This window comes from Diadema antillarum, unplaced genomic scaffold (assembly GCF_040938485.1).
Source record: "Diadema antillarum isolate AM-2024a unplaced genomic scaffold, OU_Dant_1.0 seq00001648_RagTag, whole genome shotgun sequence".
Classification (NCBI taxonomy): Eukaryota; Metazoa; Echinodermata; class Echinoidea; order Diadematoida; family Diadematidae; genus Diadema; species Diadema antillarum.
In genome coordinates, this window is record NW_027272349.1 from 611,089 (window position 1) to 623,228 (window position 12,140).

The 12,140-nt window shown below is 40.5% G+C and overlaps 1 protein-coding gene across 1 annotated transcript; it reads right to left on the reverse strand.

The window, feature by feature from the left end:
* Window positions 1-1,489: 1,489 nt before the first annotated feature.
* Window positions 1,490-10,713, reverse strand: LOC139711344 (NAD(P) transhydrogenase, mitochondrial-like). The gene is made up of 2 exons (XM_071623243.1): window positions 10,594-10,713; window positions 1,490-6,185 (listed from the first exon to the last, which is right to left on the reverse strand). Exon 2 carries the CDS (start codon window positions 6,178-6,180, stop codon window positions 2,992-2,994), a length of 3,189 nt encoding a protein of 1,062 aa, XP_071479344.1. The 5' UTR covers window positions 6,181-6,185; window positions 10,594-10,713; the 3' UTR covers window positions 1,490-2,991.
* Window positions 10,714-12,140: the final 1,427 nt, after the last annotated feature.

Sequence of the window (12,140 nt, forward strand, 5' to 3'; positions counted from 1 at the left end):
AACACTGTAAATCATCTTACAAGGAGGACCTAAAAATGGCAATTAGCTGTTATCATAAACCAGATTATGTAACATGTTTCTTGTTATATAAGGGTATAAAGACAAAGAAATACAATTGAGAGTCAAGACCTGAAAAATAACATTGTTACAAGAAAAAAAAAATGTTATACATAATTGATTTGACCTCTGTGTGATAAGGTCCCACTATACAGGACAGCTGGCAAATGGGTAAATACTGGTACAACTTACACTGCAGTCCTACTACATATGAGGCAGAAAAAAATATTGCGACAAATTCAGGATACAATTCCAGTGTATTTTATTTGCCACTCAGCAAGCTCATTCACATGTACAGTGTGTTCTTCATGCTACATTCTGGCAGGGCTACTTTTTCTTTGGTAGCAACAACCTTGGTCCAGCCGATGCTGAAGAACCATTCATCAAAACTCAGTGTGATCATGGGAGCTTTCAGTAAGGCATTCAAGTACAATATCTATAGCCTCCCTTCCTGTATTCACATTCTACACAATGACATGATGGGATTAAAGCTTGTCTTTCAAGAAACACAAAAACAAAAACAAGATTACTCAGTTTATCCCTTTAAGTCTTGAAATCAAGAGGCTGCATGATAGCCACGCAGTAGACTAATGGAAACATAGAAAATGAGCAAAAAATATTGAACTGCTTCAAGGAGTCATTAACTGGGATGATAACTAAGTAGCACACTTCAGTTGATCAATTCCCTTTAACTTTATCTGACATCAATCAGGAAAATTAATAGTTTTGATTTGTTTGTTTTTTTTTTCTTGTTTAAGGAGAGACAGAAAAGAAAAATATCACAATTACATGAACAAACATAACAAAAAAATCATGATGCATACAACAATTTGAAACCTATTATCGGACTGAGACCCGAGGTCACGTGCTATCATGACGTCAGATATTCACTTTCTCTTGAAATAATTGCAAAATCTTCTGACACAGATAAATCTGTCAGCCCTTTTACCATGAGGACAGGAAGACTAAGTTTTAATCTATGAGTGCAATGCACTTTGGTGGGGCATGGTGATCTCTGACCTACATTTTTGCTGTTGTGCTGCTTTGTTACACATTCAGTGTAATATCATTGGCTACAGCAGGAATACACCATATTACACCATCAATGAGGACTTCATGTTGCAATTGTACAACATGATACATGCACCACATTTGTATCCCCTGCATGTTAGCATATACACCTGTATCCACAGGTCACTCTCTTTCAGCCAAGAGGCAAACAGTAATGACGTACACATAAAGTTACAGGATCTTTGTTATTGCTTTTGAATTCAAAAGCAAGGACTGGTTGTAATATCCCTTTATAACCTCGTAACTGTTTTCCAAGTGTCAAATTTCAGAGCATTGCACACTTTTCATATACCCATGACAATTTGTCTGAGAAGATTGGAGTGCAAAGTCTTGCTCAACATCTTTCTTTTTCTTTTTTTTTTCTTTTTCTTTTTAAAGTTTTGGGCAGCATCCTCTGAAAAAAAAAGAAACACACCTACCCAGCTCTTCATTGTGAAGAAATTGCTCACAAATATTTAGCTCTTATACGGCACAATCATAAAGAAATCATACAGCAATACAGTATATGACAAGTCACAGCAAGGTATCTAAACTATGAATCTACAAATTTTGCAAAGAGAGCCCTTATCTTTATCAACAAAATGAAATAAAACCTGTGAAATCAGGGAACAGAAAGGCAAAAAAAAAAAAGTGGTCCAATGTGGATGCAAGATCAAACCTGAAATGGTTAACGTTTAAGATTTTTTGACATCTCTTTGGCTGGACATACATAACACAATCATAAAGCTCATTTTGACATTACACATTCATGACTGCCCAAGAATTGCTGCTTTCTGGGTAGGTAAGCAGCAGTACAGCTGTGAGCTCCAATTTAAATTGTCTTTTCAGTAGATTTCTTTTCTGTGATACTGCTGCTCACTTCCTTTTTCCTAATCCAAATACCAAAGTACATGTCTGAAAGGATAGATTCTAATGGCTCTTTATTCCAATTCAGCCAGATCAGAATGTGGAATGATGATGACATGCCAACTTGAAACTGACATGTGACAATGACCATATCAATGACACATTATACATCAAAATTACTTATTTCTGGCATTGCTCAATTTGGAAACATGCATGTCACTCTCAACTTTTGAGAGTTATTATTTCAAATGGACAAATACCATGTTTCAGAAAGTCAAGGGTAAATTCTTATCTTCTATAAATAGCTAGGTGCTATATCTATGCATGTGACCTTTTGACAACAAAATGGTTTTCTGCATACATTGCATTTCATTGGAAACTAGAAATTACACAATGTTCTAATCACAACTGGTGACTGAAACATGATGCTGTCTTGGTTGGATGCAACACACAAACATGAAGGAAATTACAGTACAATCTGATATGCATATGGTGTAAACACATCAAATAAAACTGCTCAGTTATATTTACTCTCCTCTGAAACAACACCAGTTTCTCGTCTTCACAGAGGATGATGACATGATGGCAGATAACGTGGCTTACATCTCTTACCACACTAAGTTTTTCCAGTATCACACAGCTCAAATCACAGCTGATACATCAAAAGGGTAACCATGACCATCAATGTGAGCCTACAAGAATAAATTCATCTTTGAATTTTCCAACATGATTCATTCATTCAAAATCTTGCTTCAGTATACAGCACCAAGTGTCGCTTGCATCTTAAAGTGAATTGGTTCACCTTCAGTAAATAGTATTTAGAAGTTTGAAGATGCAGGAGACAACTTTTTTTCCCTCTGAATTTGCTTTAAAAAAAATGTTGCAGTATTCATGTCTGCATCAACATTTTTTATTCATGGTCAATATTGCTATTGTTGGTATAGGAGCATACACTGAGGTAAGATCTGACATAAATATAACCACATTGAAACTTGCTCTATGCATGCAACGTCACACTCATGAGTGTACAGTCTTGAGCCTGCCCAGAAGGGCATCACATGTCTTCTTGGCATCACCAAGCAACATTGAGGAATTCTCCTTGAAGAAGATTGGGTTGTCAACTGCTGCATACCCTACTCCAAGTGACCTCTTCATGACAACGACCTGTTTGGACTGCCACACTCGAAGGACTGGCATACCAGCGATGATGGAGTTGGGGTCCTCTTCCGCAGCCGAGTTGACAGTATCATTTGCTCCAATGACGAGAACAAGATCTGTTTCAGGGAAATCATCATTGATCTCATCCATCTCCAGCACAACATCATATGGCACACCTGCTTCTGCAAGCAGCACATTCAGCTGACCTGGCATGCGCCCGGCTACTGGGTGGATACCGAAGCGAACTTTCTTGCCCATCTTCCTGAGCATTTCGACCATTTCAGCGATGGGATATTGAGCCTTGGCAACGCAGAGACCATACCCTGGGACAATGATGATGTTCTGTGAATCATCAATCATATCTACTGTGCTCTCGACATTCACCTCTGTATGTGTGCCAGTGATCTCCATGGGCTTGCCTCCAGCAGTCGTCAGAGTACCATAACCACCAAAGATGACATTGGTGAGGGAGCGATTCATGGCCTTGCACATGATGTATGAAAGAATGGCTCCAGACGACCCAATCATAGCCCCTACAATGGTCATAAGGTTGTTGTTCAGCATGAACCCTTCAGCACAGAGGGCCCAGCCACTGTAGCTGTTGAGGACAGTAATGACCACCGGCATATCAGCACCACCAATGGCAGCTGTCAAGGTGATTCCCATCACAGAGGAGAGGACACTGGTAGCTGTCAGACAGCTCATGTCAGCAGCATAACCAGGATTGGTCATGTAGTACGCCATCGCACCAACATTTGCGGCCATCAATCCCATATTGAGAGCATTGCGCCCAGGCAAGAGGAGAGGTTCAGATTTCAGTAGCCCTTGCAGTTTGCCATAAGCTATGAGAGAGCCAGTGAATGTTACACCACCAATATATGTTCCCAAGAACAGGAAGGCTTTGGTCATTGCCGCTGCAGATGGGTCTAGGGCAAAGTGGGCTGCTTCAGTCATGTAGGTAGAGACACATGTGAGCACAGCAGCCAGACCTACAAAGCTATGGAAGGCAGCAACAAGCTGTGGGAGATCAGTGATTGCCATACGCTTGGCAATGATTGAACCAATCAGCCCACCAACACCAATGGCAGCTCCCATTTGAGTGTACAATTCAGGGGTAGCCTTGACACCTACCAGGGTAGCAATCATTCCAGTTGATACACCGATCATGCCGAGGGCATTTCCAACTCTGCAGGACTCTTGTGATGACAGTCCACTCAATGCACCCACACAACACAGGGAACCAGCAAGGTAAGCAATGTCTTGCATAGAATATCCTGTCATCTCAGCTCCCAAGTACGAGCCAATGCCAATGGCACCAGGAAGAAGATACAAGTAGTTGTACTCTGGAGGGTCATCTGGGCGGCGGAACATGTCCAACATTCTCTGTGTCACCAAGAAACCACCAAAGATGTTGATGGATGATATGAATGCTGCCAAAGCTGCCAGAGCTGCTGGGGTTGACTCAGGATAGTATCCCCCACTCATGCACACCAACCCTCCTACTGCAGTAATGCCAGATATGGCATTAGTGACAGACATCAAAGGTGAATGAAGAGCTGGGGTGACTCCCCAAACCGTGTGATAGCCAACAATGCCTGCAAGGGAAAATGTTGTCAGCATTGTGTTGAAGGCAGCTCCTGGAGACAAAACACCAAAACCATACAACGATCCCAGACCAAGTGTGTACAACACTGAGCTGCGAAGGGTCTCCTGGAAAGGATTCTTTGGTGGTGCCTCAATAGCAACTGGCTTTGGAGGGGGCGCAGGTGGAGCTGGGACTTCCTTTGGTGGTGGAGGTGGCCAGAGAAGCTTTCCTTCATTTAAGATGATGGAGCCACGTGTAACTTCATCTTCCAAGTCAATGTCAAAGTAGCCCTTTTGTCCTAGAGAGAGTAAGAACTTTGAAATGTTGTTGCCATAAAGAGTGCTGGACTGCGTTGGCAAACGACTTGGCAGATCAGTGTACCCGATGTGAGTGACACCCTTGTAGGAGTACAGCTCTTGAGGCTTTGTTGTTGCAATGTTACCACCAGCTTCTGCTGCCAAGTCAACTACCACCGATCCTTCTTTCATGGACTCGATCATTTCCTTGGATATCAGCTTTGGTGCAGGTTTACCAGGGATCAGCGCAGTGGTGATGACAATGTCAACTTCCTTGCACTGCTTGGCAAAGAGATCCATCTCAGCCTTGATGAATTCCGGGGACATCTCCTTCGCATATCCTCCAGCTCCTTCTCCTGACTCTTTAAAGTCCAATTCCAAGAACTCTGCCCCTAGTGACTGCACTTGCTCCTTCACCGCTGCTCGTGTGTCAAATCCCCTCACTATTGCTCCCATATTCTTTGCTGTGCCCATAGCAGCTAGACCAGCGACACCTCCTCCAATCACAAGAGCTTTGGCAGGTGGAATTTTTCCAGCAGCAGTGATCTGACCAGTGAAGAATCTACCAAAGTTATTTGCTGCCTCTAAAACAGCTTTGTATCCAGCGATATTGGCCATTGAACTCAAGGCATCAAATACCTGGGCTCTGCTGATCCTTGGTACACAATCCATGGCCAGCACTGTTGCCTTTCTTTCTGCAAGTTTGTCAATGATCTCCTTGTTCTGAGCAGGATACAAGAAACTGATGAGATTGCTCTTTTCCTTGAGTAGACTGACTTCCTCAATGCTGGGAGCACGGACTTTCAAGACGACATCTGACTGGAAAGCATCGTCCCTCTTTACAATCTTGGCACCTGCTTCTTCATAATCTGAATTTCTGAAGTTGGCAAGGGCTCCAGCTCCATCCTCCACAACGACTTGGTAGCCTTCCTTCACGAGAAGCTTGACTGCAACAGGAGCAACTGCTACCCTGCGTTCATTAGGGAAGGTTTCTTTTGGAATGCCTACTCGAAGATTGGCATATGGGATACCTTTGGGAGGAGCCTCTGCCTCTGCTCTGCTGATGCGACTGGTCTTCAGACCTCTGAATCGAAGCTTTGAGAGGGTGAAGGTCTTGTTCAGTGCCACTCTGTCCACATGACAGGCTGCTTGCATTAAGCGAAACATGATGTCTGCATGAAGGAAGAAAAAACAAACAAACTGCAAGTTGTGAAATGCAAGATGTATGAAATTTCCATGACATTGACATAACATTAGTCCAAAAATGTCAAAGATTTTGTCGTGGACTTGTCAGTTGTATCACAAAAATCCTAACATATAAAAATTTTGCAATAAAGCCTAAAATATGAGATATCACTATTTTTCTCAATAAACCCTGACATTGAATGGTTTATTCCAGAAACAATTTTATAACTATTCTTCAGTTAGATTGAACAACTTAAGAATCATCCCACACCGAACATGCATCAGAGACAGAGTGCACAGCTATACTAAATGTGGTAGATCACCAACATTTACACTAAATATTCATATCATTGGATAGTCTTTGTGGTTCACATACATTGCATTTGAAGGCATATATCTCCAACATGTGCAATCCACAGGTTAAGGTGCCACACACAGTTTAAATTTAGATTAATATTTTGGGTTACAGGATTATATTTTCACATGTTTCAGCTTCTCTACAATGTCATTTTGATGCAAATTTAGCCATGATATCAAATAAGGAAATTATTGCAATAAACATTGCCAAGTGCATGCGGAAATATCGAATACCAGTTCGAGATTTGTTCACTACTCATCATAAGTGTACATACATTTCAATTTGTACGCACATACATCTTGTATGCCTGTCAGAGGCACTTACTCTGCTGAAATTAGCCCAAAAATGTGATGAATTGTCATTGTCAGGGTATGCTGACCTGTGTAACCCTTTCTGTGGGCTGGGTGCAGCCCCATTGCTACGAAATTTGAAATGCAATGGAACTTCATATCAAATGTAACTTTTGCCTGAAACTTTGCATTGGTTAGTTGCATTTGATTCATCAAAGATGTGTTTGATATTTGCATACAAAATCCAACGCCCTTCCTGCAACGGACTTGCGTTTAAATGCAAAATTGGGTACAATTTAGGGGATTTGTGTTTGATTACTTTTCAAGTTTCTTACAATTGGGCTTAGAATAGGAGCATTACTTAAAATAGATGACAGCTTTCAATCTGAGTGGCTGGCTAACTTAAGCAAATGAAGTGCATATGCCGGGCTGGACGTACTGTAACACATTCGTATCGAAAACCAGCGAGTGAGTAGCGAACTGGTAACATATTCTGTAGGCATGTCAAACAATATTTATGGCTAACATTAGCATAGCCCATGGCAATAATTGTATTGATTGTTGAATGTGGTTTGAATAGCATTGTGGGGTACGCTGAAACATGTCAGAATAACATATTGCATTTCATTTCTTGGTGTGATTGCAGCTACTGCCATGATGCTGCAGAGCTGCTCATAAAGTAAAGTGATCTGTCAGGCCTGTAATGTTCTTACTTTGTATTTTGTGTACAGCAACAGGGCTGTGTATAGTTATGCCTTAGAATGAGATGTCAAACGCACCTCGCCTCGTTTTCTTCTATCAATTCTAGGCACTAGTGCACTTTCACACCCGTTTGTCAAATGATCTCCAAACATGCACAAACTTACTCTGTTATTCAGTAACCTAAAATACTTGCATCTGAGTCTCCAAAGTCGAATAGACATTTAAGTTTTAACACTTTTAGTATCTAAAAGTGTCGGAAAATCGTTGGAAAATCTCATTCCCTTGAAATGCTGCTCTGTACACAAGCACAGTACGAATATGTTCAGTGCATGCTTAGAGTCGATCATTTGGTCTGAATGTAGCAACACAGTGGCTTTTTCTATGGTGTCGTTGAAAAGCTGAAATTTGTTTCTCTCTTTTCGTTGGCTAAGTCTTGCGTTAGCAGTAGTAATTTCAAAGCACTTGAGGGCGTGCGCGAGTGTGTGTTGCCACTTATATCTTTCTCTTTCTTTTTTATCTTTTCTTCTTTCATTATCAGGTAGAATCCATCCTCTCCAAAATATCTTTTTCTTATGTGTTGTTTTAAGAATCCTTTTCTTCATTTCCTTTTCAACCTGTATAATTCTTTCTTTCCTTCCTAATTATATTTGCTTTCATCCAGTTTTGATTTGTCTCTCATTCTATAATTTCTGTTTTTAACCTATATTTTTTTGTTTCCTCTTCTTTTAAAACATATATCCATCTTTCCTTTACTTTCCTTTATAAGGCAAGTTTCTCTTCTTTCATTCTTTCCTTCCATTATCTTTTGGTGAATTCTCTATTTTGTAAACTTTTTATTTAATTTTTACAGGTTTTTTTTTTCAATTCCTCTTACCCCTTTCCTGGCCTTTTTTTAAAGGCTTTTTATATTCTTTCACCCTTTCATATAACCACATTTTTCACAATCTTCTTTCAAGCACACACACACACACCCCTCACACATATGCACATACACACACACACACACACAACACGAATAACCCCCATCCTCAATCAATTGCTAGGTCCGCAACTCGGTGCAAGCTGAAAGGCAGAAAAAATATTATTTTTTAAAGATCTATACACCATAGGTCCATAGAAGAACTTGCTCTGATTGCTGTGAGATAGCCACATTCAGATAAGTAGTGGCACTCACTGCTGTGAACGTGTTTTGTACACCAAGCTGCACTGTCTGCTCCTGTGAAATGCAATTATCGCAGAGCGAACTAGCTGAGATCGACATATTCTGACAAGTATAAAAGTGTCAAAATGGTGAAAAATTCCTTTTCTGCTGGACGTGCATCTCACTCAGATGCAAATATTCGAGGCTGTTGGATATTCAGAGCGAGTATGTGGACGTTTGGACATGGAGATCATTTGACAAACAGGTTTGACAAGTACAGGTATGGTATTACCGGACAGCATGGTAATTCTGGATGTGCACATTTCTGCATAGTGGTCTATGACATTCAATACGCGAGGGACTTTTATGTACATGTAGACTAGCCTCACAGAGGGTTGTATGGACTGAAATTGAAAAAAAAAAAGAGCACATTAATATAAAAATGCTAAGAAATTCACATTTCACCTTAGATTTAGAAGAAGATGTCATTTTATCACAAGATTTCATCGTGTGAACTGTACGAATGTTGAAGTGAATAGACATTTTACCTTAATCTGTTAATATTAAATAAGATACAAAATTTGAGCCTAATTTGCCCATTTTTTTTTTTTGTCCTCTGTTTGGTAAAATGTAATGTGTAACTGTTAGAGTCTACGGTGAATTGCGGGTATGAATTGCGATTCTGGTGAAAGGATAAGGTGCAAAACTGAAAGGCATCGTTTAGGCTCCTAATCCATTGCGAAAATCGTGTCCGGATAAGACGGGAGTCAAAGTTAGGTGGTCTGCCAATTTTACACCATGCTAAAAGACAACTTTTGGGAAAGAGGAACCGGTATATTTGAAGTCTATTCTCCAAAAATCATAGTGAATAATTTTCATAATTCTGCTGAATTCATAATTTTCAGGAGTTTCTGAGAATATCTGATGTTATATTTTGGATCAAAAATTTGTCTTCCATCGATTGGTTAAAAGAGCTTCAGGGGATTGTAGGTATTTTGAACTATTTTAGAGTGTTGGTGTGTTTGACACTCCATGAATGAAGTACTATTTGCAAAATGACGTCACTTTTATGACGACATTTTGCAAATAGTATACTATTTGCAAAATGATGTCACAATCACCCTTCTTTACAATCAAGTGTACCCGTCCGCGTCCGGTCCCGAATTCTAGTGTTCAGGTTTGCAGCGGCCATACGAGCGCTTGGATACATGCGACGGGCAACTCTGGCGTTGCCACGGCTACTATGTTTTTCAATTTCCGATCTCTCACACTGTTGCGTATGGCAGGCGCTGCGCTGCCGCCGCAGTGCGGCTAAGCCTATAAATGTATAATGATTTTCATTTTTTATTCAAATTTTTGATCCAAAATATAAAACAAATATACTTTGCCCATAGTTTTAACAAGAAACTCTCAAGGCCAAGTATATTTGTATACCACTATTTTCGGCTCTGACCTTACACAGCACATACGACATCAGACCCGAGTGTGGCCACGAAAAAAAAAAAAGCGTCTGGTGATACGATGCACTCTCCTAACACTAATACACTAGCGCCAAATGAATGAACTGGTAGGTAAAGCTGAATTTGAGAGCGTCGTGAATTGCAATCGAGTTGAGATCTAGGGTCTCATCCTGCATCTGAACGCAACCGACACAGTCTGTAGGCTGCATGCATGCATTCGACAAGGGGAAAGAACCGGTAGTAAAAATCATGAGAGCTCTGCGTGTGTGTACGTACAATACGTGTGTATTAAACGGTGACACCGTACCGAGGGCCGGTATACTGCATGTATGCATGATGTGTATTTGTTCAGGCGGGCGGCATGCTCCTGACACTTCTTCTACGGTGAAATAACAGATTTCTGGACATAAGGAAAGAAAAAAGGATGCACCATATCATAATTACCTGATTGACAGTTTCGCAACCGAGCACCAAACTCACTCGGAGAGGATTTCAGCTGTCAGTCTCTTCAGAAGAAGCTGGATGTTGCCGGCTACACATGAAGTGTTTCCAAGGCCTCCCTCATCATACACGTACACTCAGAGAAAATTGACGTACCTGCTGGCCTGTACGTACAAGTATAACGTGCGCGCGTACGCGTACGTTGGTCCTCCATCACTTGTAACTTGAGTCACAGGTACAGGTCAAGCTGCTAAACAGTACTATACTTTAGAAAACGTATTTCGGCGGCAAAAAAAAAACGAAAAAAAAAACGAAAAAAAAAAAAAAACCGTGGTATACGTGTAGCTAGTAAATATGGGTCCATATGGATGCGGAGTCAATCACGAGTAACCCAACAGCTAATGTTTATCAGTAACCTCTGTCAATATGTCAGAAGACTTTGCATGATTGTAATCACTGTATTTGCTGCCGTGGAGCCAAAATGTGCTTTCAGTGTAACTTCAAAATGTGGTGTTTGGGGGGATGTTATTTATAGTAGTACACGTACTACACTACAACCATTCAGTAGGCCCTATATCTGTCAGTATACCGAATTTCGAACAAGAGTTGAAGAAACAACATTTCAATTTGGCGGGATTACGAATAGTATACTAGTAGTTTCTCGTAGCACGACTAAGATATGCTTTTGGTGATCGATAGAATAAAGGAAACACACTTTATTCTGATTCACATCAGTCAACGTGCATCTTAGATGGAGCCTAGATGGTGTTTTCATCTCTCAAAACCACTTCAATTTTCTTCTGTCAAGCATTAAAAAAAATAGTTCATTGCACTGTAACAGTGTTTGAAACGAATATTGAACAAAACCTACGAATTGTTGCAGACTATGTTATGTTTGTTGGACTTGAATTTGTCGACAGCTATCCAAACGTTGGACTGATTTGAAATTCCGGCGACAATTCATTCTTTCAATTTAATGCCTGGCAAATACGGTACTTATCATAGGGCCTACTCGTGTGTGTAGGCCCTATGATAATGCATATAGTTTTATCAAAACGGTATTTTTCTTGATCATTCGTCCTTGCCTCGTATACACGGAAATGTTCCACACAACTTAATGTACTAGTTAGTGACAGAACAGGCCAGATTTACTCTGTACTGATGAGATAACTCAAAAGCTAGAACTCGAACAGACATACACCTGTATCCCTACTGTACTTTGATATTTTGAATAGGCCACCGTACAGCTGGTGGAGGTTAGGATTAGGCCTATAATGTGTGTGTGTGTGTGTGTGTGTGTGTGTGTGTGTGTGTGTGTGTGTGATACCAAGAAACCACTGTATGGAATAGTACAGAACATGCCATTCTAAGACGAATGCAAAGTTGATTTGATGAAAATCGGTTTTGGAATGGGTGACACATCCAGAAACAAAATAAAATACAGCGATCATAAAAGATGGGTACCCCCTTTTATTAGGATTGCTCTATTTTGCGTATATCGATCTCGACCGTGAGTTCAAAACCAATTTTCATCAAATAAACATTGAACT